General features: G+C 32.5%; 1 protein-coding gene across 2 annotated transcripts in view; it reads left to right on the plus strand.

Annotated features, from left to right (window-relative positions):
• The window catches only part of LOC140443138 (uncharacterized), a 100216-nt gene extending 81861 nt beyond the window's left edge, over positions 1 to 18355 (plus strand). Inside the window, exons 5-9 of one of the 2 annotated variants that reach the window (XM_072534225.1) lie at positions 4362 to 4529; positions 9452 to 9704; positions 12225 to 12392; positions 14916 to 15107; positions 18056 to 18355. In XM_072534225.1, the coding sequence (XP_072390326.1) occupies positions 4362 to 4529; positions 9452 to 9704; positions 12225 to 12392; positions 14916 to 15107; positions 18056 to 18288 (1014 nt within the window). In that variant the 3' untranslated portion in view covers positions 18289 to 18355. Of the gene's footprint in view, positions 1 to 4361; positions 4530 to 9451; positions 9705 to 12224; positions 12393 to 14915; positions 15113 to 18055 lie in introns of both variants that reach the window. The other variant, XM_072534226.1, reaches the window with a different exon arrangement.
• The last annotated feature ends 4788 nt before the right edge of the window (positions 18356 to 23143 follow it).

Raw genomic sequence — 23143 nt, forward strand, 5'->3', positions numbered from 1 at the left:
ATTTTATTTTTTATAGTTTGTGTTAATGCTACTTATATAACCAATGCATAGAAGTCATTGATATTTAATCATAAACATTAGTTTGTAAGGAAAATATTAAATCATCTTGCTACCATATTCTCCCAGTATCGGACACTCATGTGCTGTCTATCGGACAGACACTAAATATTGTGTGCTGACTCATTAATTCTTTTTTTTTACCTTCCAGATATATTGAACACGATGTCGAAAGAAAAAAAGAGTATTTTGTTAGAAGGCTCGATGAAAATGGCAATCAAGCAAGTATTGGAAAACAAAATAACTATTAGACAAGCTTCTTTTCATTTTTCTGTCCCAAAGAGCACGCTGGCAGACATAATCAAACAGCTATAAGGTGGTGGAGACGTAGATATGAAGCCACTTATAGGTCATATTAAGAAGATTTTTCTGAAGAGGTAGAAACCAAATTAGTTGAACATTTAATAGATATAGACAACAAATGATGCCTATGAACAAAAAAAATGTTTTTAATATTTACTTTGGAGTTATCTGAAAACTTCCGCGTAATTTAATAAAAATAAAAGATTGCAGGAGACAAGTTTTATAATTATTTTTTAAGTCGCCATTCCCACCTTTATTTGCGAAAACCATAGTTAACAAGTATTCAAAGAGCTGTCGGTTTTAACAAACCACAAGTGAACCTCTTCTTCAACAAATATGGAGCACTGCTATCAAAATTTAACTTTATTCCCTCAAAGGTGTTTAACTGTGATGAGATGGGAGTTTCTGTGGTCCATGATAGTGCCTGAATGGTTCTGTCACAGGAAGGAAGAGGCTGGTAAGTAAAATCACATCGGAAGAGAGATGCAGAACTGTAACTGTGCTACTGTCTTTCAACGAGACAGGTGATGTATTTTACCTTCGTTATTTGTATTTGGTAGTATTAAAATTGCAGAAGAGTTGAAGAAGGATGTTTTGGAGGTGAGAATTTTTGCTTGTCAACAAAGTAGGTGGGAATGCCGATTCATTTTTGCATTAACTAAAAATGTTTGATATTCGAGTGAATCCCACTAAGGAAAGTCTGGATTTTCTGATACTTGACAGACCACAGTTCTCACAAAAAACTATAAGCAATTATATATTCGAGAGATGACAATTGTTATATGATAAGACCACACCACCCACAAACTTCAGCCTCTTGACCGAGCAGTACTGAGACCGTTCAAGGTTGCGTACAATGAGGCTTCTGCAAGTAGATGAACCAATATTGCCTGCTTAAAATAACCCAAAGAAACATTGCTGGATTGCATCTTGGTTAATAAGCATTTTGGTTTATTTATACTGCTACATAGCTTTAAAAATTATACTGTTAACGTAAATAAAACTTTAAACCTTAGTACTTCAAACTCTATTTACGAATTTTTTTTAAACAGAACAAAAAGAATTAAACGGTTTTTCAGACTTCTGCTGGTGGCCATATGTACCCGCTGCCGAGGGTTAAAAGTGGCAACTGCCACTATTACCATCATTTAAAAAATAATTAAATGGAGAAATCGCAAATGTAAATTTTGCTTTCGAAACGGGTACAGTCTTTGTGTGCCCATTGGCCGCAAATGCTGCATTGGATACAGAGTTCTCTGTTTTTACAGAATTCGCCACAAATTGTGCAAATATCTTCGTTAACGTCCCTATCGCGGTCATCGTCATCATCCTCATCTTCAGATGATATATATTCTGTGATCTTCTGTGTTCGTATAAAATTTCTTTTTTGGAACTATTCGCGGAGGTCTGGACTCTTCGATGCCTATTTTTCGTTTCGTTTCTTTACTAGCTTTATTTCTCATTTACTCTTCCTTCTTCCGTTGTTTTTCTTCTAAAAGTTACTTCACTGGTGTTGATGTCAATATTTCGGAATATTGTTTCCTGTTGCTTTTGTGGTTGGATCTTTTATTTCCAACTGAGTCATCTTTTGAGCATTCTGGTAGTGGAGTTATGTCAACAAAAGATACTTCAAACTTTTTGTCATCTGTCGAACTTTCTTTATTCCCCTTAACTTCCTTATTATTCTTCTCCTTATCTAATCAATTTTTTTTCTCTTGGTCTAGTGTCTTTTTATCGTTTTCTTGTATGAATGATTCACCTGGAGCAAAGTCTTCATCGGTAAAATTTTCAGGATTATATGGAAATATTCCTGTATTCTCAAAACCTTTAATGGCTTTGACTGGTGTGGCTACGCGAACTTTAGTTTCATCCTTTTGCTGGCATAAATAAACAAAGGTGGAATATATGTTCCTGGGGCACTTATGCAGCACATAATGGTTGTTGTTTGACCTCTTTCTGCGCTTGTAATAAAGCCGACTATCTTTTGTCCCTTTTCAGCAAGTATTTTTCCGGGGTTTTGGACGGTTGTTATGTCTGTCTCGTCTGCATTATATATTTTGGATGCAGAAAATTTATATTTATCCAATATGGATTTTAAATTAGGGAAAAAAGGTTTACTTCATCATCATCATCATTTTGGCTTTACAACCCTGTGTGGGTCCTAGCCTCCCCAAGAATTTTTCTCCAGTCGTCCCTATCCATCGCCTTCCTCCGCCAAGCACGTATTTCCATATTTCTCATATCTTGGTCTATGTTATCTAGGAATCTTGTTCTGGGTCTTCCTCTTCTTCTTTGACCAATAGGTCTATCAAGGAGCGTTTTTCTAGCTGGGTCGGTTTGCTCCATCCACATTACATGGCCTACCCACCTCAGACGTCCTATCTTTATGTGTTTTACGATATCTGGTTCCTGGTATATCCTATAGAGTTCGAAGTTGTATCGTCTTCTCCAGACACCATTTTCATTTACCGCTCCATAGATGCGCCTTAGTATTTTTCTTTCGAAACATCCTAACATGTTTTCATTGCTTTTTGTTAAAGTCCAGGTTTCTGAACCATATGTTAGGACTGGGCGTATTATTGTTTTGTAGAGTTTTAATTTTGTATTTCTTGATATAACTGTAGATTTAAAAAGGAGATTAAGCCCAAAATAGCATCTATTAGCCGTGCAAATTCTGCGGTTTATCTCTGCGGTAGTGTCATTTTCAGTATTGACGAGCGTTCCCAGGTATACAAATTCGTTAACTGCTTCGATGACGTCATTTTCTATAACAAGTGGCCGTAGTGTTTGTGGTTGCGTACCTATTTTCATGTATTTTGTTTTGTTGGTGTTTATTATTAAACCCATTGTTGTAGCCGCTTCCTTTAATGCTACGTACGCCTCTCGTGCTGCGTTTTCCGAGGTTTACTTCAGTTTTGTTAAAAGCAGATATGCGGTTAATACTTGTCGCCTTAGATTTTCTTAATCAAATCTTTGGATTTCTTTTAGGGAAACCGTCAAGCCAGCCTCTTCAAGCAATTTCTTTTCTTTGCAAAATGGATGATGTCAATTTTTTTCTTCAGCGTATTTATAAGCACATTTTTTATTTCTGTGGGATTTATCCCATAATAATTTTTTGATAACTTGATGATCTACTTTGTCAAAACTACTACTTTTTCTTTGATAAATACAGAATTACGACCTAAAGAAGCAGCTGTTGTATCATTTCGCTTTAGTCGTAATTGAATTGTACATCTGGGAATTACAAAACTTTCAACTTCACGGACGCTTCTGCCATTATTTACTGCATTTATTGCTGCACTAAGTTGCTCTAAATATAAGAATTTATAAAGAAATAGTCTGTATTATATAAATACAATTTGGGGGTAATAGTGGCCGGCCAGCATTACCTCCAGGCGCGTAGCTATTATAACCCCAAAATACATATTTATAATGATCGACTCATAATCATTAATCTCTTAAATTAGAGCCAGAACTTTTTATATGGTCTTAAACTACGTTAAAAATTTAACAAATAAATAAATAAACCTAATTACATACTTCTACATACCTTTAAAAAACTTGCACTAATACATCAACTCCAACAAAATATGACATTTTCAAAAATTCCTTCTTTGCCAGCAAAACATCGTCATTGTTTTAGGTACAGTTTGGACGAAACACTGTTAGATTACCCCAGCGGCTACCATTCCTCCCCTTTTCCCTATCCCAATCTGTCATAAAATATGGCACTTCTTTGGTGACACTTTTTGAGCGAGAGATTTTCTGCAATTTTTGTGGCAATAATAACTCTTAAAATTTTTAACAATATTATGAATTGACTGTAGCACTGTAAAACGACAAATTATTGGCGACGGGTGAACGAAGCAGGTTCGTAGAAAGTCGACGGCGTGCAGTGTTGCCATTTATAGGGTGAATATCTAACTTAAAACTTAACGTACTGTATAATATCTATATATTATATCTGTAACTTATAAATTTTTATGACTATTTTATTTTAGAGCGGAAACAATAGTTTTGATACAAAAAATGATACGTTTGAAAAATTGGACGAAGTTCTTTCAGGCCAGTTGCCAATTTCTTTGGTTAGCTCGGTATACGATCATATGAAAACGCATCCAACATTCAAAACTCGATTTTATAGTGGAATGAGGAGACGTCACCATAAGGTAAGTATATTGATTATTAATAAACCTAAAAAGATAATACCCCCAAATTTTTTTAATCTTATTCACTTCGTTATAAAGTTATATTGATAGTTAGATCACGCTCCTAGTCGGTCATAAATTCATCATTACATTGACTATTAATGAACCTTGATTTGATGAAAGCCATATAGTGGCTCTAATAGGCTTCCCACTCTTTTCAATCCACTCAGCAGTGTCTTATTATGTTAAGCAAGCATAGTGGTTTATATTGTGCTTCCTATTCGTAACCTTGTATTCTCACTCCTAACAAGTCTTTCCACACTCTCCACTCGACAAGTTGCTATACGAACGTATTATCGGTTTCACACATACCTTTATAAATAATCTTACTGTCTAAAGTAGATATCAATCTGGTCCTGACACTTAACCGCTTATTTGGATGCCCTTCTTCTATTCAACCGACTTGCAGCAGCTGAGAATTTTTTGTTCAGTTGGTTTTTGAATTTATCAAATTTGTAAAATAATCCCTGCTACCGTTTCTTATTCCGTTTGCGGAAAGAGTTGATGCATCTCTTCCCACAAGAGTTCCCAATCTATCATTCCTTGATCTTTTCAGTCACCACCTGGTATAGACTGCATTTACCTCTTCACATAATTTTGTCTCTGTCATTTTTTATATAAAGTTTTATTTTCTTTTTTTAGTATAATCTCAGTAAGCGTATAATCTCCTTTGACTGTCTCCATTCTCCTTACATCAACTTTTCCTTCTACATCAGCTCACTACGGCCAAATCACTAATAATATCTACATACATTTCTGTGATTAAGTTGACACATGCTTCAGTCTTTGAAAACAATACCAGCTTAGTCTTGTAAGTATTTAAAAAAAATGCTATATCGTTTATTATATCCCATAAAGCAATTCAGAAAAGCGTTAAGTTATCATAGGCTCTTATTAACACAGTATGGTCAGCACAGATAAAAACTGCTAATGATTGCAGTTTATTTTTGTGTCTTCTTTAATGTTGTTAAGAATTTTATAAACACTGGCTTTGTGGTTAAACAGGGAAGGCAGTAACACACATCGCTACCGTACCTAGGTACTCATTTTTTATGATTGGTAACAAAATCACACATAGGGGCGACCACCATAAGGTAGTCCAGATATGCATACGTCCACTAATAGTACCGAATTTTTACCCGTTAAAAAACTTTCACTCTTTATTTTGCAATATTTTACTTAGTTTTTGAAATTTTAATCCATTTCTCTTTACATACTAGCATACAATCTATTATATTGCTTTTGTTAGGATTCTTCCTGTTTTCCTTTCCAGCAATTATCTAGCGTTTTCCGATTCTTTGAAATAAAACAATGTATTTGCTAGTAGCAGGTATCCCTTAGTACATACACTTGTTTTCTCTTATTTTTATTTTGAAATAATAGTCCATGAAATATCCGCGATCAATTAGAAATTGGGTTCGATGGTGATGAATTTCACCAAACTCCATCTTATGGATTTACCCCCAGTTTTTAATATAAGATATAAGTGTATGAATCTACTTACTCACTTCAATCTTCTGCCACTGTTCTTGCCACTTCTTAGTTGTAATTTCTCCAATCTTCTCTTTTTCTTTTTTATTTTTCCCATGGTTTTTTTCTTTTCCAAACCAGGAACTTTCTCGGGATTACTCTCGTGATAAATAAATTGCTTTCAGTGGATATTCTTTTGTACCCCTTACCTATACTAACACAATATTTTTTGTGCCTGCAATTTTAGAATATTCTTCATTTTTAGTGTTTTTCCTCATACAGTCGATTCATGCAGTATTATGGACTTCAACGACGCTAGAACTATTCTACTTTTGTGTTGATTGTGCCCCAATTTCTCTCATTCTATACATTATTTGCATCAATGCTGCTCCTGTCTTCTTGAATTTAGAGATAGTTTTGTCTATGTAGCATCAGATAATTGAAGTTCTCCATAAGATCGGAGTCGACTACAGAGACATTCGAACAATAGCGAGTCTCTATTGGGGCCAAACAGCTAAAGTGAAAGTAGGATCTACATTGACCAATAAAATTGAGATCAAGAAAGGGGTACGACAGGGCTGTATCTTGTCTCCTATTGTCTTTAATATATACTCAGAAGAAGTATTTAAGACAGCGCTGGAGGAAAGCACAGAAGGCATAAAGATAAATGGAGAAATAATTAATAACATAAGGTATGCTGATGATACTGTGATTCTAGCAAGTAGCATGGAGGAACTGAGTTGCCTAATGAGTAAGATACAAAAAACAAGTGCACAATACGGACTCAGACTAAATATCACAAAAACCAAATGGATGTTAGTAAGCAAAACCCAACAACCACCACAGCAACTGATATTAGACAATGAAAGAATTGAACACGTGGATTCGTACATCTACTTGGGAACAACAGTTAACTCAAATTGGGATCAAGCAAAGGAAATACGTATAAGAGTAGAAAAGGCAAGAGCATCGTTCACTAGCATGAAGCAAATTTTCACCTCTAAAAGCCTCACCCTACCTCTCAAAATTCGACTTCTGAAATGTTATGTATTCCCGGTTTTGTTATATGGAATGGAGGCGTGGACAATGACCGCAACATTGATGAAAAAAGTAGAGGCCTTCGAAATGTGGGCTTACCGACGTATATTACGTATATCCTGGACTGAGCACGTGACCAACGAAGAGGTACTACGCCCGATAGGTAAAGAGAGAGAGGTAGGAATAAGTATAAAGAAAAGAAAGTTGGAATACTTGGGCCACGTTATGAGACATAATAAATATAGAGTACTACAACTGATCGTTCAAGGGAAAATAGACAGCAGAAGGGGTCCAGGGAGGAGAAGACACTCGTGGCTCCAAAACTTGCGGCAATGGTTCGGATTGTCATTTGCTGAACTATTTAGATCTGCCATAAACAAAGTCAGAATAGCCATGTTGCCAACGTTCGGAACGGACAAGGCACATGAAGAAGAAGAAGATGTAACATCCGTAACTTGGATTTATTTTTATCCATAGTGAGTCCTCAGTAATTTAAGTATTCTTAAGGGGTTAATCACAATGTCGTCTGGTACCACATTTATTAGTTTACTTAACCTCTTTCTTCCAATTAGTAGCACAGCTTCTGTTTTTTGAGGAGTCAGCTTCGGTTTGTGTTCTCCTATTCACTCGCTGATCTTTTCTCACACTTTTCCAATACTGTGTTTGCTATCGTCATCAGGCTGTCTCCTATTTTTTTTCTTCTTCTTTGGGTGCCTGTCTCTTCCGAACTTTGTCAATTATTTTTTCTATGATGACTTTGTTGGTTGCTATATGGGATAGCTGTGTTGAGGTCTTTCTATACCATGTTCTCAGGTTAGCAAGTCAGGATATTCTTCTTCGTCCTGGGCCATTTTTCCTTCAATTTCACTTTGCAAAATGCATAGGAGTAGCTCATATCTGCCTTGATTTCTCATTATATGTCCCAAGTACTGCAGCTTACGGCCCTCCACGATGTTGACCAAATCCGCGGTTGTGTTCATCCTCCGTAGTACTTTTTCATCATGATTAACTTTGTCTGTCCATGGTATCTTCAGAGTCCTTCTGTATGACTATAGCTCAAAAGCCTAAAGTTTTGATAGAGTTTTGGCCTTCAATGTCCACGTTTCTACTCCGTACAGAAGCACTGAGTACATGTAATATTTAAGAAACCTTATTTTTTTTCTAGGGTGAGGATATGGATCTTGATCACAGAGCTCATAGTCATTAATGCACTTTTTGCCTTTTCGATGCGACATTTAATCTCGTAGGTATTGTCCCACGACTCATTGATTATAGTTCCTAAGTAGTTTTACTATGAGACACGTTCCTACTACGTTCTTCTTCTATTTTTTATTATTACTAATCGCCTGCGTATTCAATTAGTTCCGCGTCTTCTGATATTTTTATTCACAGGATTTCATCGTACAGGATGTTACACAATAGTGGTCCCAAAACAGATCCCTGAGGTACGCCGTATGCTCTATCATATATCTCGGAGTCTGAATACTCGTTAAATTATAATTAATTAAACTTTGGTCAAATGAAAGGCAGATATCGAGCACAGTTTGTTAATTAAATCTTGTCCAAGTCCTTTCGCTTCCTAGAGTCCAACTTCCTATCCAACAATCTGTTGAGAATTTAATAAACATAAAATTGTACATTACTCTACACGACACAAGGATAAACAGTTTAAATTTTTTTTAAAAACGGCAAAACTACATGTTGGTTGGCATCAGTAGAGAGAATGCCTGTTTCTTAGTCGAAGCTATTTTTTCAAAAGTTTCTTGGGTTTTTCTTACAAATTTCGGTGCTTGCCCAATGTTATCTATATCTGCTTGGGATTTAGGTTCCCTTACGTAGTTTCTGTTTTTATTATCTATTTCTTTTTGATGTGGTTTTTGTTTCTTTGTATTAAGTGGAGGCTTAGGTTTCTGGTGTCTTCTTTTGCCAAAATTTTCATTTTGTTCCTTGATTTCAAGTTTACCATTCGCCGTAAGTAGTAGTAGTTTCAAGTATTTCAAGTTTACCATTCGCAGTAGCTTCGCCTTTTTTTTTTTTAATTTTAAACTGTTTGTCCTTATGTCGTGTAGTGGAATGTACAATTTTATGTTTATAAATTCTTTGATTGTGGGATAGGCCAAAATTGACGAAATGCCCCTAAAGATGCTCTAGAAAGCGAAAGTACTTGGGCAAGTTTTAATGAATAAACTGTACTCGATATCTGCCTTTTATTTGCTCAAACTTCATTTATTCGAGAATTCAACCTTATATCAATTATAATTAATTTTTCTAGTGGCTAATGTGTAGTGTACTTATTATTAATTAATTAATAATAGTTCTTAATGGTGTAATCCTTGTAACATTTACTAATATATTTTAAATATATTCATTTTTAGGAATCTTCAGGTGATCTTGAAAATTTAAACCAACAGGAAAGTAAACAGCTAGTCAACGTTATGGAAGATATTATAAATAAGTTACAATGGACTACAAATTGTCAAATGTTGCCCAAAAAGTATAACCAGTATTTGAGATCGATCACTAGAGCTAAATCTCACGATGCACTCTCAAAAACCAAGCAGATGGAAGAAGTTGATTTTGATGATGGACAAGATACGAAAAATTTTATATTCCACGCAGCCAGTGCAGGTAAGCATACAATAATATAAATTATTTCAAAAGAACTTCAACAGTATATACTTAGAATAGAAAAGGGTAAACACAGATAGCAAAGGGTATGTACTGTTATAGCCGCTCTCCATTAAAACACATTAAGAACCAGATAATATTATTCAAAGATGCCAGCAGAGTAAAAACATTGCATGTGACATTTCGCTGTCTTTCTTATCTTTTATTATTATAGTCTACGGCAACAATGTAAACTTTATGTTATACTGCATCTTCTTCTTTACGTGCCGTCTCCGTTTTGAAGTTTGGCTAGCATCATTGTTATTTAGATCTTAAATACAGCTGCCCAGAACAGTTGATTAAAGTTACAACCAAACCACTCTCTTAAATTTCACAGCCAAGACATCTTTGATCTCCCTCTACTTCCTTTTTCTACAATTTTTCCCTGAATTATGTTTCGTAGAAGTTGTAGAAGTTGAATGAAGCAATAAAGCACTAAATCTACCAATTTTCTTCAGTAAGATGAATTGTAAGTAGAAAGAAGAGGATACAGAATGGGAAACAAAGAAATAAAATTACTCTGTTACGCAGACGACGCAATATTGATAGCCAAAGATGAAGATAGTCTGCAAAGACTAATCCACAGATTTAACATAAGAGCAAAAGAATTTAGTATGACAATCTCATCTCAGAAAACTAAAACAATAGTAATCAGCAAAAAACCAACCGGATGTAAAATAAAAATTGATGGAATCAGTATTGAACAAGTAATGGAAATAAAATACCTTGGAATTACACTGTCCAGCTATGGAGACCTGGAGAAAAAAGTGAGAGATCAAGTACAAAAAGCAAATAGACTGGCAGGATGTCTTAATAACACTATATGGCGAAACAGACACATTAACATTGAGATGAAGTCAAAAATTTATAAAACCAGTGTAAGAAGAATAATGACATATGCCTCAGAAACAAGACCCGACACAGCCACAACACAAAGGCTACTGGAAACGGCAGAGATGAGAGTACTGAGAAGAATTACAGGAAATATACTGAGAGATCGAAAGAGAAGTGAAGACATTAGAAGAAAATGTAATGTACAGTGTATAACTGAATGGACACAAAATAGAAAAAAAGAATGGAATAACCACATAAGCAGAATGAAGGAGACCCGTGTCGTTAAAATAGCAAGACATGTCACCAATCGGCAGAAGAAGTATCGGACGACCGAGGAGCAAAAGATGGAGTCACAACCTTCCATAGAGGTATTAATATGGTAAATAAATTTGCTTAAAAAGAGGAAGAAGGAGAAGATTAATCTTTATGCAACTTTTTGTATTTATTTTGGGTGACTGTCAGGAAATTTGTCAACAAAAGTGATGTAAGGAAGATGGTGTTCGGCAAAATAAGTCGAAAGTCATTAGTCGTGGGTTTTACGCACTGTAAATCAATTTTCTTTTGCATTTAGAATTTTCTCTCTACTTTTATTTTGGATTTCTTTGTATTTTTTGGTGTTAGTTTTATATTTTCTTCGGTTATCCATAAGGATTAAGTCTTTGTATGTCACTCAGTCCGTTTTTTTCTTAAATATGTTCCAATAATGGTATTACTACAAGTTCTTAGATATATATCCACGTTTTATTTATATTTTCAACGTTATTTTTAGCTATCCTCTACTGTTCCCAAATTTTCACTTATTTCTGCTATTAGTTTGGCTTTTATTACTATGTTGTTTAGATTAATTACGACTATTTTCTTAGAGGTGTGCTTTTTTATATGCTTTTTTAATTTCTTTAATTTTATTTTTATTTTAGCAATAATAGGGTTGTGATTTGACGCTCCATCTGCTCCGGGATATACTTTTATCGATTTGATGATGTTTTCATATCTAGTATTAATCATCAAATAATCTATTTGATTTCTCACGATTTTATCTTTGGTATTTTGAGGTGATATTCAGGTATAAAGTCTTTATTTTTAAAAGTTATATTCTTGGCAGAATTGAATTAGACGATCTCCTCTCTCATTGCAAGTACTCAATCCATGGTTTTCTATAACGTACGTGCATAGATCTGGACTATATTAAGTTTCCTGTGCTTCTCTGCTTTTCCAGGCTTTAACTGGAATAAAATTACTCGTTCAGAAAAGGTATGCAATTCATATACGAGCTACAGTAAATACACAATAAAGATTTACTGGGAATAAACAGACAAACATTATGAATATTACGAGGAGCACTCACAAATCATGATTTTAACAATGTGTAAACATACATTACGCGGAAGAATTTTTTCCGCGGCTGCTTACGTGTCTTACCACGATTCCCAGTGCATCTGTATTTTGAAAATACTGCAATTTTTTTTTTTTTGAGAATAACAGCTACGCCGTGCCTGTGTCGGCAATCATTACTTACAAAGAAATATGAAAATTTACTTTTTGGCAAAGTTTTTTTAACATCAACAGTGTATAAAATTTTATTAGAAAACTTTAAATGACATCCTATAGCCTATAATTTTACTATCATATCCTACATTTTTGTTTAAGATTCCACTATTGAACAGAAAATTAAAACGTTGCATGAAATGCTAGAAAAATTTGAGCAGTTGCCTCCTAGTTGCAAGTCTAGGGCTGAACCGGTGAAAAAATATATCGAAAACCATATGGAAATGTTAAATAAAGTTCAGGAAACGAAACCCCGTAGGGTCAATAAAGGTGAACATTTTTTATTTTACAAAATTATTTTATTTTTATCCAAAATATTAATATAATAAATAAATTTTTTTAGCCTTCATAAGGCAATATGATTTCCCTTTTAAATAAAAATTTCGCGAATAAGTTAGACTATCTCTAAAAGACTATTAAAACAAAAAAACAAGTATATATTATAGCCTACTATCTAATAATTGTTTTAGGTTATATTATGATGAATTCTACAGAAAATATCTACTCTTTTAAAGCCACAAACATTGATTTTGAAATTTGAGAACACGATCCGATACGAGGGTAATTATGTCTTTTTTACGAAATTTCCAAAAATTGAATAAACGAAATAATAGTGATTTTGGAGTGTAACAATGTCTCGATTTAAAATCATTGTATAATCTGTTCAAAAGCAACTACAGTATTATGCAAATTAATGGAAGCATTGTGACATTTCTCAATATTCACAGTTGGCAACACCTTCTACATATTTACATCTAACCAAGCATTGAAAACATATTTCATGTTTTCGTTTAATTCCATCATGGATATTCCATCATGGAAATAAATATATCCATATTTTATTCCATCATGGAAAGCTCACGTGAAGAAGAAAAGAGAAGAACTAGGCATCCGCTACAAAAAAATGTATTGGTTAATGGGAAGACATTCCTCTCTATCCATAAATAATAAACTCCTAATCTATAAACAAATACTGAGACCAGTATGGACCTATGGCTGCCAACTCTGAGGCTGTGCCAAGCCTAGTAACATCAAAGTAATCCAGATATTCCAGAATAAAGTGCTGAGGAACATCGTAGATGCGCCTTAGTACGTTAGGAACAACGAACTTCACCGGGACCTCAAGATGGAAGACGTCAATCAGATAATCAAGAAATTTGCAGGGAGCCACGAACAACGACTCCATCATCATGTAAACGTCGAGGCTATCCAGCTCCTCGACAATACAAACCTAGAGAGAAGGCTCAAAAGAACAAAGCCTTTTGAACTGGTATAATGAGTGAGTGAAAAGCAGAGCAACGTGTTGTGCGAGTATGCATGCTAAATTTAATGCTAGTTATTAGAAATAATAGGAAAAATACTAGTGAGTAGACACCTAATTTTAAGATTTCATTAGTAATTTAAGTTAGAAACAAATTGATAATTGGTCTTACTGACCAGATTTTAATGTAAGTACACTTCTGTGTCTTTAGTAAATAAAAAAATGGATATTACGCCTAGGTAGCATGCAAATATTATCACGTTAACTGAACACACTTCTATGCCACAAAGAGAAATCGCAAGAACGTGTGGAGTGAGTCAGAGGATAGTAAACAAGATTTTAAAGCGTAAACGAGATACTGGATCAATGGATGTGAAAAGGTTAGGAAAATGCGGAAGAAAGAGGAAAACAGCACCAGCAGATAAAAGATTTTTACTTCGAAAGAGCAAATTGGAAAGACAACTGGAGAACAGTCCTATTTACAGATGAAACTCACTTTATAGTTCAGGGACATCGGTCGAAATTCACTAGGAAGTCTGACAATAAAAACCTTAGACCATCTCATATTGATCAAACCGTAAAACATCCACTCAAAAAAATGTTTTGGAGACGTTTTCCATACATGGGGGTTGGATCTTTGGTACCAATCGAAGGCATGATGAACAGCCAAAAATACAAAATCCATGTTGGAACAGCGTTTGGACACAGAACTCCAAAAATGTCAGCCCCAAAGAGCAGCGATTCGTCAAGAGGTTTCTGCTCCCTGTCACCGGTCAAAGCAAATGGTGGAATTTTTCAAAAATAAGATCAATTTATGGGCCATTTGTAAAACTATAACAAATAAAAATGATAGAAGCAGTCATTCAGGTTTGGTTTCGAGATAAAAGGAAGGATATCTGTAAACTGTCGTAAGCTCGTAGAATCTATGCCAAAACGAGTAAAAGCAGTAATTGCATCCAAAAGGGGGCAAAATGACGTAAGTTTACCTTTATAGTTTTGTCAAAATATAATTTTTTTCTAAATAAACTCTTTTTTCATTAAAACAGTCTATGATTAAATTAATTCGCACAGTACTTCACAAACCTTTTTAAAAACCCAAAATGAACGTCTTTTCATACTTTTAAAATAATGCTTTTTTCGATTCTCAATCTACATGCTGATTTTTAAGTATGGAACAGCTTAATTATTTTGGAAACGGTTTGCACAATTTTTATAAATTTTGGTGCGCAAGGGTCATGAGATACGGCCATTATTATGGTGGTATTGACATTGTTGTCAGATCTTCAATTTTTCTGGAAATAGAATGAACTTTCTTATTTCAAATGGACCATCCTGTATATGTTTTACCTTTTGCTAAATCTCGCAAAAAAGGCACGATTTTTTCTTCAGTTTTGAGTACCAAATAATTGGTAAATAAACTGGTCCCAAAAGTGTGCTCTCAAATTTCAAAATTAACGTTTTTGGTATTTAAAAAGTGGATATTTTCTGTAAAAATCATCATATACTTTATAGCATTTTAAATTTCATTGTAGAATCAGAACCTAACAACTTTCAAGCACACCAGCAGCCGATTAGAAGAAATGACCAATACGAAGAAAGTAGTGATCTTATAGAGAAACAATTGCACAGTGTCGGTCTAGGCAAAAATCCTAATTTTAAACCCAATTTTGATATAAATCATTTAGTTCAGCAATCGAGAATTGGCCAAAAGGTAGAGAAGGAAGGTAAGGTAAATATTGAATGTTGTGTAAATATTTCTTTTACTTCTTTCTTATTTCTCCTCGTATTCAGTTTTCAATTTGTTTTACTTTTTTCCTACAACGTCCTGTTGATCCTCTTGAAGTTTGACGGCATTTTTACTAATGCATTTCTTAATTATAGTTTATTTTATTTTATTTTAATTTTATTTGTTTTATTTTTTATTTTACTGCTTTAATTCAATTTAATTTTAATTTTATTCTATTTTATTTCATTTCGTTTTATCTTATTTTACTTTGTTTTATTTTAATTTATTTTATTTTAATTAATTTTATTTTAATTTTATTTTGTTTAAGTTTATTTTACTCTAATTTACTATGTTTAAGTCTTTTTATATTATTTTATTTTGCTTTATTTTATTTGACTCCATATTATTCCATTTTATTAATTCCAATTAATTAGCATACTGGGGGTCTATAAATACTCGTAAAATTTTTTTGACGATTTGATTTTATTACATTTTATTTTATTCTATTTAATTTTATTGTATTCTATTTTATTCTATTTTATTCTATTTTATTTTATTTTATTCTATTTTATTCTACTTTATTCTATTCTATTCTAATTTATTCTATTTTATTCTGTTTGATTCTATTTTATTTTTATTTTATTCTATTTTATTCCATTTTATTCTATTTTATTCTATTTTATTCTATTTTATTCTATTTTATTCTATGTTATTCTATTTTATTCCATTTTATTCTATTTTATTCTATTTTATTTCATTTTATTCTATTTTAATCTATTTTATTTTATTTTATTCTATTATATTCCATTTTATTCTATTTTATTCTATTTTATTCTATTTTATTTTATTTTATTCTATTTTATTCTATTTTATTTTATTTTATTCTATTTTATTCTATTTTATTCTATTTTATTCTACTTTATTCTATTTTATTCTAATTTATTCTATTTTATTCTGTTTGATTCTATTTTATTTTTATTTTATTCCATTTTAATGTGTTTTATTCTATTTTATTCTACCTTATTCCATTTTATTCTATTTTATTTATTATAATTTTATTTTCTTTTGTTTTATTTTTTTACTCCACTTTATTCTACTTTATTCCATGTTATTGTAGTTTTATTTTGTTTTATTTTATTTAATAAGCCACAATTAAATTTTAAAATTAGTTTATTGACGTTTCAATTTCCATTTCGGAAATCGTTTTCAAAATACAAACATTAATAAATTAAACAAATTTTGTTTTTTGTTACTTGGTGACAAATCTAATGACACATCTAAATGACACTTCCAATAATTTAATTTTATCTGACTCACTTATATTCAGACATATATTATACATTTTAAAGCAGGCGACTTTAAAATGATATTGCCAATATTGCTGAGTTGCGTTCCTGGTACGACTTGATTGTAAGATTGTTCATTCGATTAAATGAAATAAATTCTAACTTAAGAATATCCGTCAGAAAAAATCATAGCACGTGATTTGTCTTTTAAAAGACAACCAAATGCCATGATGTCAGTAAAATTCTCCAGTTAGTGATTCCATAGTAAATCCTGATGAAAAAACCAAGAAAGAAAACCTCATAATACTATCCTCACATGGTAAGTATTTAATAAGCAGACAAGGGGAATGCAACTGTGATAATGGATAAAATTCAGTATGAAAACAAAATTAAAGATCTAATAAAAAACGGGCCTTATACAAAATTAACATAGGATCCAAAAAAGCCTTTGGACAACATAATATAAGAAACTTTATACAAGTTTAAAGATTATTTGACAAATTATGAAAGAAGATTAATTACACCTCATTAAAGTGAGACACCTCATTTTTTTGGAGTACCAAAAGTTTATAAAACGAATATACCTCTTTGTAGTACCATAGATTCTCCTTGTAGTGATCTGTCAAAATGTTTGTTAAATATTATAGGATTAAGAAAAAAGAATTCCTATAATTAATTTCAAGGTTTTTGTACAATGAGTGAAATCATACTACAAGTACATTTAGAGTTAAGTCTCTCTCAAATATACGCAAGTTAAAATTTTAGACACGGACACAATGAATTCACAGAGCAAAAGCAGAGCATATTGCGAGCATATCTACTGTTTGGGGGAAAGTATGTAGTATTTATTTACATATTTTACATTTAATATTTTTATTACTGTATTATAATATGATCTTGTTTAATTATATATTCTAACTACTTATTTACTTTAACGAATTACAGTATAGTATTTTTCTTCTATTCCGTAAACTCTAATTGTCAAACTGGCTAACACATGGTAATCTGTTATTAAATTCAAAGAAATTCACTTGTTGTTATAATATCAAATTTCTGCGGAATTGTATACTTACGCAATTTGGTATCAAGGCGACCGTTTTAAAACTCTGATTTATGAGAGATCACTTCTTGTGGCCACTCCTTAGAATTTTTTGGTACGGATTTTTATCCATACAATTGCTTACAAAGACAAGAAATGAGACATCGGACTGTAAATATCTCCAGTTTATCGGAGACGCAGACCATACTTTTGCACCTCGGCGCCGGCGTCGGTTTTTTACTTAACAAGGAGCTCAGCCACTATTTTACTTTGCCAGCTGCATTTAATGCACAATACTAAAAGAGTAAGTGATTTTCTTTGTACAGATAATATTAATGAGTTACGCCAGGTGTTTTGATGATTTTTCAATTAATTTCTAATTTATTCACAATCAAAATATTGCATTTTTCGTTATCATTTCAATCATTTAACCAGCGACCTCAGTAAGTTTTACACAAAACATCTACAATAGTAAATAAAATTAAATAAACACACGATAAGCTCTTTGAAATTATCAAATTTTAGGGGCAACGTGAATCCAGTATCGCATTATTTGTTATAAAAAACATTGGTTGAAATTGATTAGCAACTTAAAACTTAACACATTGTATTAATTTCCAGATCAGGTCGAAAACCCGAGATTGGAGAAAAAGATCAAGAGAGATTTAAACGCGGACACTTCAAAAAATTACGAAAAACTTGTTGAAGCTATAAGAAAAGAAAGAATCAAACGAGAGGCTAAGAGGAGAATAGCAACATCATTTGGTAGACTTGATATGACTGACTACGAGGGTAAATCATCAAATAAAGCATTTAAGGATGTGTTTGATACACCGTTGGTTTATGTATTATAATTTTTACATTTATTTAAATATTTTATAGTTCTAACAAGATTATAATTTCAAATATCTGAAATATATATATTCGTAGTTACTTTCTTTAGACAAGTCCAAAATCTTTGTCACTTACCAGGTAGGAATGTCCCCTAACAGGAAAAGTTATTTGGATAGAGTTCAGTCTCTTCTCGTGATGAACTATGTTATGAGTAAACCGAAGAACAGTGTAGTTTTTATTCTGTCCTTCGCACGAGTCGCAGAAAATATTCAAGTTTCGTACTTTTCGATGAAGATAGTTGTAGATATAGTGATGAAGCAGTGAATAAACATCATCGCTACCTTTTTTGGCAACAGTCTTGAAGTACATATAAAATATGGACTCAGCTGTAAACAAGACGTGTATATTGAACGAGTATAAACTCAGTTGTCTCTTATAATAAACATCATTTGTACGTATATTGGGTATTTGCAGATTTTTTGCAAAATCCATACATATAACCTCTGTGTGTACATTTATTCTACTAGCTTTCGCAGCTTATTTTCTGTTATAAAATGCTTGGGCTTTAAGTTTATGCAGCTTATTTTCTGTCTAGTCGCTTAATATCAGCTTTTAATTTATTTGTTTCCTCCAAAGATCTCGCTAATAGACACTGCTTCTCAAGATTTTTAATTTTTTCTAAATATTCATAACAAGAACTACACGCATCGGTCCTTGGAAACCCAAAGAAAATATTAAATTTAATTGAAAAAATACTTCTATATGTTTTGTATGAAGTACGCATGTCTGAAAATTTTTCTGCTTACATTGTGTACATTTTGTTAATATTTAAATCCTCATATAAGTATAATTTCGACGAGTCTTTCAAACTATAATAACTTTTTTGTCCCTGAAAAAACCTATATGCTGCCTTATACAGTTTTTTGTTTCCATAGAAACTTGATGACGATGGTTTCTATGTTTTCCTCTAGTATCTTTTGGAGCGTGACCCGTCAATTTTAGTGACTTTTGTAGAACTTCTAACTTTTTTCCCAATTCTATGGAATCAAAAAAAGGCCTTCTGGCATACTGGAACTTCTTGTGTTTCGTGATTTACATCATAACAGATTCTATAGCTAAAGGCAGTATTATGAAGACGTGCAGAGTCCTCTGATACTCGTGATCTTCGTTGCTGTATAGTTTGTACAGTAATTAATCCGCATAAGTATATATGTTGGGCATCTGTCGACCCCCTGAAGTTGAACTTTCTAATAATTTGAATTCTTGCTTGATCAGGTATTTGTAGAAAACACTAAAACCTAACGCACTTACAAACCGGTCCTATTACATGGCTTTGTCTATTTAATTTTTTATTTACTTCATGAATTCGTCCATATTTTCTACGTTTCTTTGCAATATTTTCCCGTGTGTCCATAACATCGCATTTTATAAATTCATCACTCTCACTAGACATATTTACAACTTGATAATTCTCCTTTCAGATTCAGTAAACAAACATACATAACCGCTAAACACGTCTGAACCACTAAAAAACTAAATGTATTAATTGCTTCGTCGTCGTCGGTCACATTGACATCTCTCCTTTTTTCCCTGTAGCGATTGGTCTCCTTTTTTACTCTGTATAACAAATATAAAAATATGTGTTACATCCTGACTAACCTCTGTCATCAATGTAAATTTTTTACGTGAAATAGTATCCAGTTTATGCCACTATATGGTCTAATTATCTCATTTTCGCTCGTCATTTGACATACCTCCTTTTTTCCCTGTACCCTTCAAAGTTAATAAAAATTTATGGATTTATTACTATGTTTCAATGTTTACTATCTTTGCCACAATACATATCTGAACGAAAAGAACAGAACGTGAAATGTATTTCATTTATTTTTGTATCAAAGATGGATTTCTCATAGGGGCCAAAACAGGTATTACCTCTAAATCTTTTAACCCCATATAATTGTATCACGGCCTGCTTAGTCCTCGGAGGGATGCCCGATGTGGAAAACTGAGGAAAAGCTGGAAAATCTTATAGATATCTGACATTCAATTAGGAACTGATGAGTCAGCACAAACATATAAATAGAATATATGAATGGGATGTGCAGCTGGAGATGTGTTTTATTTTGGATACGATTTTGATCAGAGCGTTTTTATTAGCTAACACGAGTAGATTAACTAAACAAACAATAAACAAAAGGTAATAAAATAATCAATAAGATACATTTATATTTACAAAAGCAATTCTCATACGGTATGTAATATAAATAAATTGATTATACCCTTTTAAGAAATTGGGAAGGGTAAATCGTAAATGATCTACTAATTCTACAAGGTTCAAATCAAATACGCCATTTGTTAATAAGAAAATCAAAATAATATCGGTTTACAACATTTTAATAGCTCTCCTCACTATGTACTAGGTAATATGAGGTTCTATACAGTGAGACAGCTGTAACAACAAACGTATTCACGATGTATTATAGCAAATTAAAATTTGGTCAGTACAAATTATCGAAATTCCTAATTATTTAGATTGTAACGATATATTTTGCCTACCACTCGGGGCATTAATACAAGGGGTAGAAAATTGAGGGAAGAGAAACTATGGGGGTGGAGAAGGGTAAGCAAAATAATCGAAACATATGCGAACGGCACTCAGGTTTTGGTAGGAGAGCTGGGGTCGTGGATAAGTAAAAGACAAGGGGTTTGGATTGGGGCAACTACAGAAAAATGAAATAAAGGGTCATAAATCTCTTGGGACAAACAAAAACAAAACGAAACAGGAAACACCTCAAGAAATTTAATATAGGGCGCCACTTGAGGTGCCTAATTATACCTATTACAACCAGCTAGTTGTAACTGGAGATATAATTATTAAACATAAAAAACATATCTTTTTCAAATGGAAACTCAAAAAAAGGGGTCAGTTAAAAAAGGAATAAACAAAATATTAAGAAACAAAATTTAACATTTATTTTTGTGTCACCACAAACAGTTACAAAATATAAAGAACAGAAGAATGCTTAAAAAAGACAATACAAAATTATAATGACAATAGCTGCAAAATACAAAAATACAAAAAAAACTTACATGTGTCATCTGTTTACAATTTCCAGGAGTTGGAGATACAACAAAAACTTACAAAATTTACATGTAAGTTAACCTTTCTTTTAAAGAAAACAAAACAAAACAATATCAAAAATGCTAAAACGGGCTGTCATAAATTAACATTAAATTTAAAAAAACTGAACAAATAAATTGACAGCTAAAGTCAAACCCCAAAATTTTACAATTTATTAATTATTACAAATCCTTTTAAAATTTAATGAAAGCAATTATTAAAAAAACGTCTGTCTTTACTTTAAATTGGACACAAAAAAAAGTTACCTGGATTTCACAAAAACACTATAAGTTCCTGAGGTTGTAAACTGGCACTTTCAAATACAAAACTTCTCCAGGAACAAAACGATGTTAAAGGGGGCATTTATGCAAATCTTGACAACTGGAACCATCTTATTTACTTTTCAGATGTTAACACAAACCTTTCAGAACATCGAAACGAGTGGTTACTCTTCTAAATTCGACGTATTACATAAGAGTAAAATTCCACCTATTTTAAACAAATTATATCATCTCATAACAACGAACTGTCCCCTTTGATCGACTCTTCAAACCTAACCTCTGTAATTACACATTGAACTGCTACATACTAAAAAACTTCACTAATTCCGATAAAAAAAAAACAATAAGGAAAAACCATTACAAACTAGATGAAAATTCGGACCAACACCGAAACCACTGCCTCTAACAGCAGCTCCACTGAGAGTGACGAAATTATCTTAAAAAATTGATGCCATAAACTAGAATAAGCAAAACGCTAAAATAAACAAAACACAACGAAAATTAAGACGTAGATTAGTTTGAAAACGCAATATTGGGCGGCGGTTTGAACAAAGAAATATCGAAGAATTTGCGCCTGTGTCATAAATAAACAATAAAATGATTTATTATCGACGGCGGCGACCTAAAAAGAACAAAAGATTATAAATTGAAGGATACGAACTAAGAAACATTAAAAAAATTCTTCGTTATTATAATGCATATATAAGGGGATTTCAATTAACACATATACGAGGGGATTCCAATAAATTTCAAATGCTACAAGATTTATCAATGGTGTTTCATGACGGCAACTTAAAAGTATTGTCTACATCAAAAATCGAATTTGTTTAAGAAATTTATTTAAAAAAATAAAATAGGTAGATAAGAATATTATTTTAAATAACAGAACGATCATAAAAACGAACATAAGGTACTTTCTACTATTCTTCTTATTCCATGAAGGTATGTCCAGGTTCAAGGAATTTGTGATTTATTATTTCTAGCTGAGTTTGTTTAACCACGTACATAAAAAATTTCACAATGTTTTTGTTCTTTTTTTTTATTTCGAACAAGAATCAATAAATGCAATAAGGTGTCGTGTATTTTTAAGACTAGCTAGCAATAAATTTCCAAAGACATGAAGAAACTTCCATAGAGCCTCTGGATGCAACTAATTCATCCCACCTATACATCGAAGCACATTTCTTGTCCAAATTATGGATCCCAAGATTGTATGTCCATAATATTCGCATATAAAACACTTTGTTGGTTATAAGTGCTGGTGTAGGTAAAGTTTTTAGCAGATCGAAACAAACATAGCACTTCGTCATTCCTTAAATTTTTGGCCACTATTTTTGTCTCTTTTTTGGCTTGCATTCCCGATTCGGCTTTTTAGTGATAAAGCTCTCTCTCGCACATTATTTTCTTTTTATCTGACTCACCTGTGCTCGATTTTATTGATGTTTCAAACTTATTGCACTTATTACAAGTATC

This window comes from Diabrotica undecimpunctata, chromosome 6 (genome assembly GCF_040954645.1).
Source record: "Diabrotica undecimpunctata isolate CICGRU chromosome 6, icDiaUnde3, whole genome shotgun sequence".
NCBI classification, from domain to species: Eukaryota; Metazoa; Arthropoda; class Insecta; order Coleoptera; family Chrysomelidae; genus Diabrotica; species Diabrotica undecimpunctata.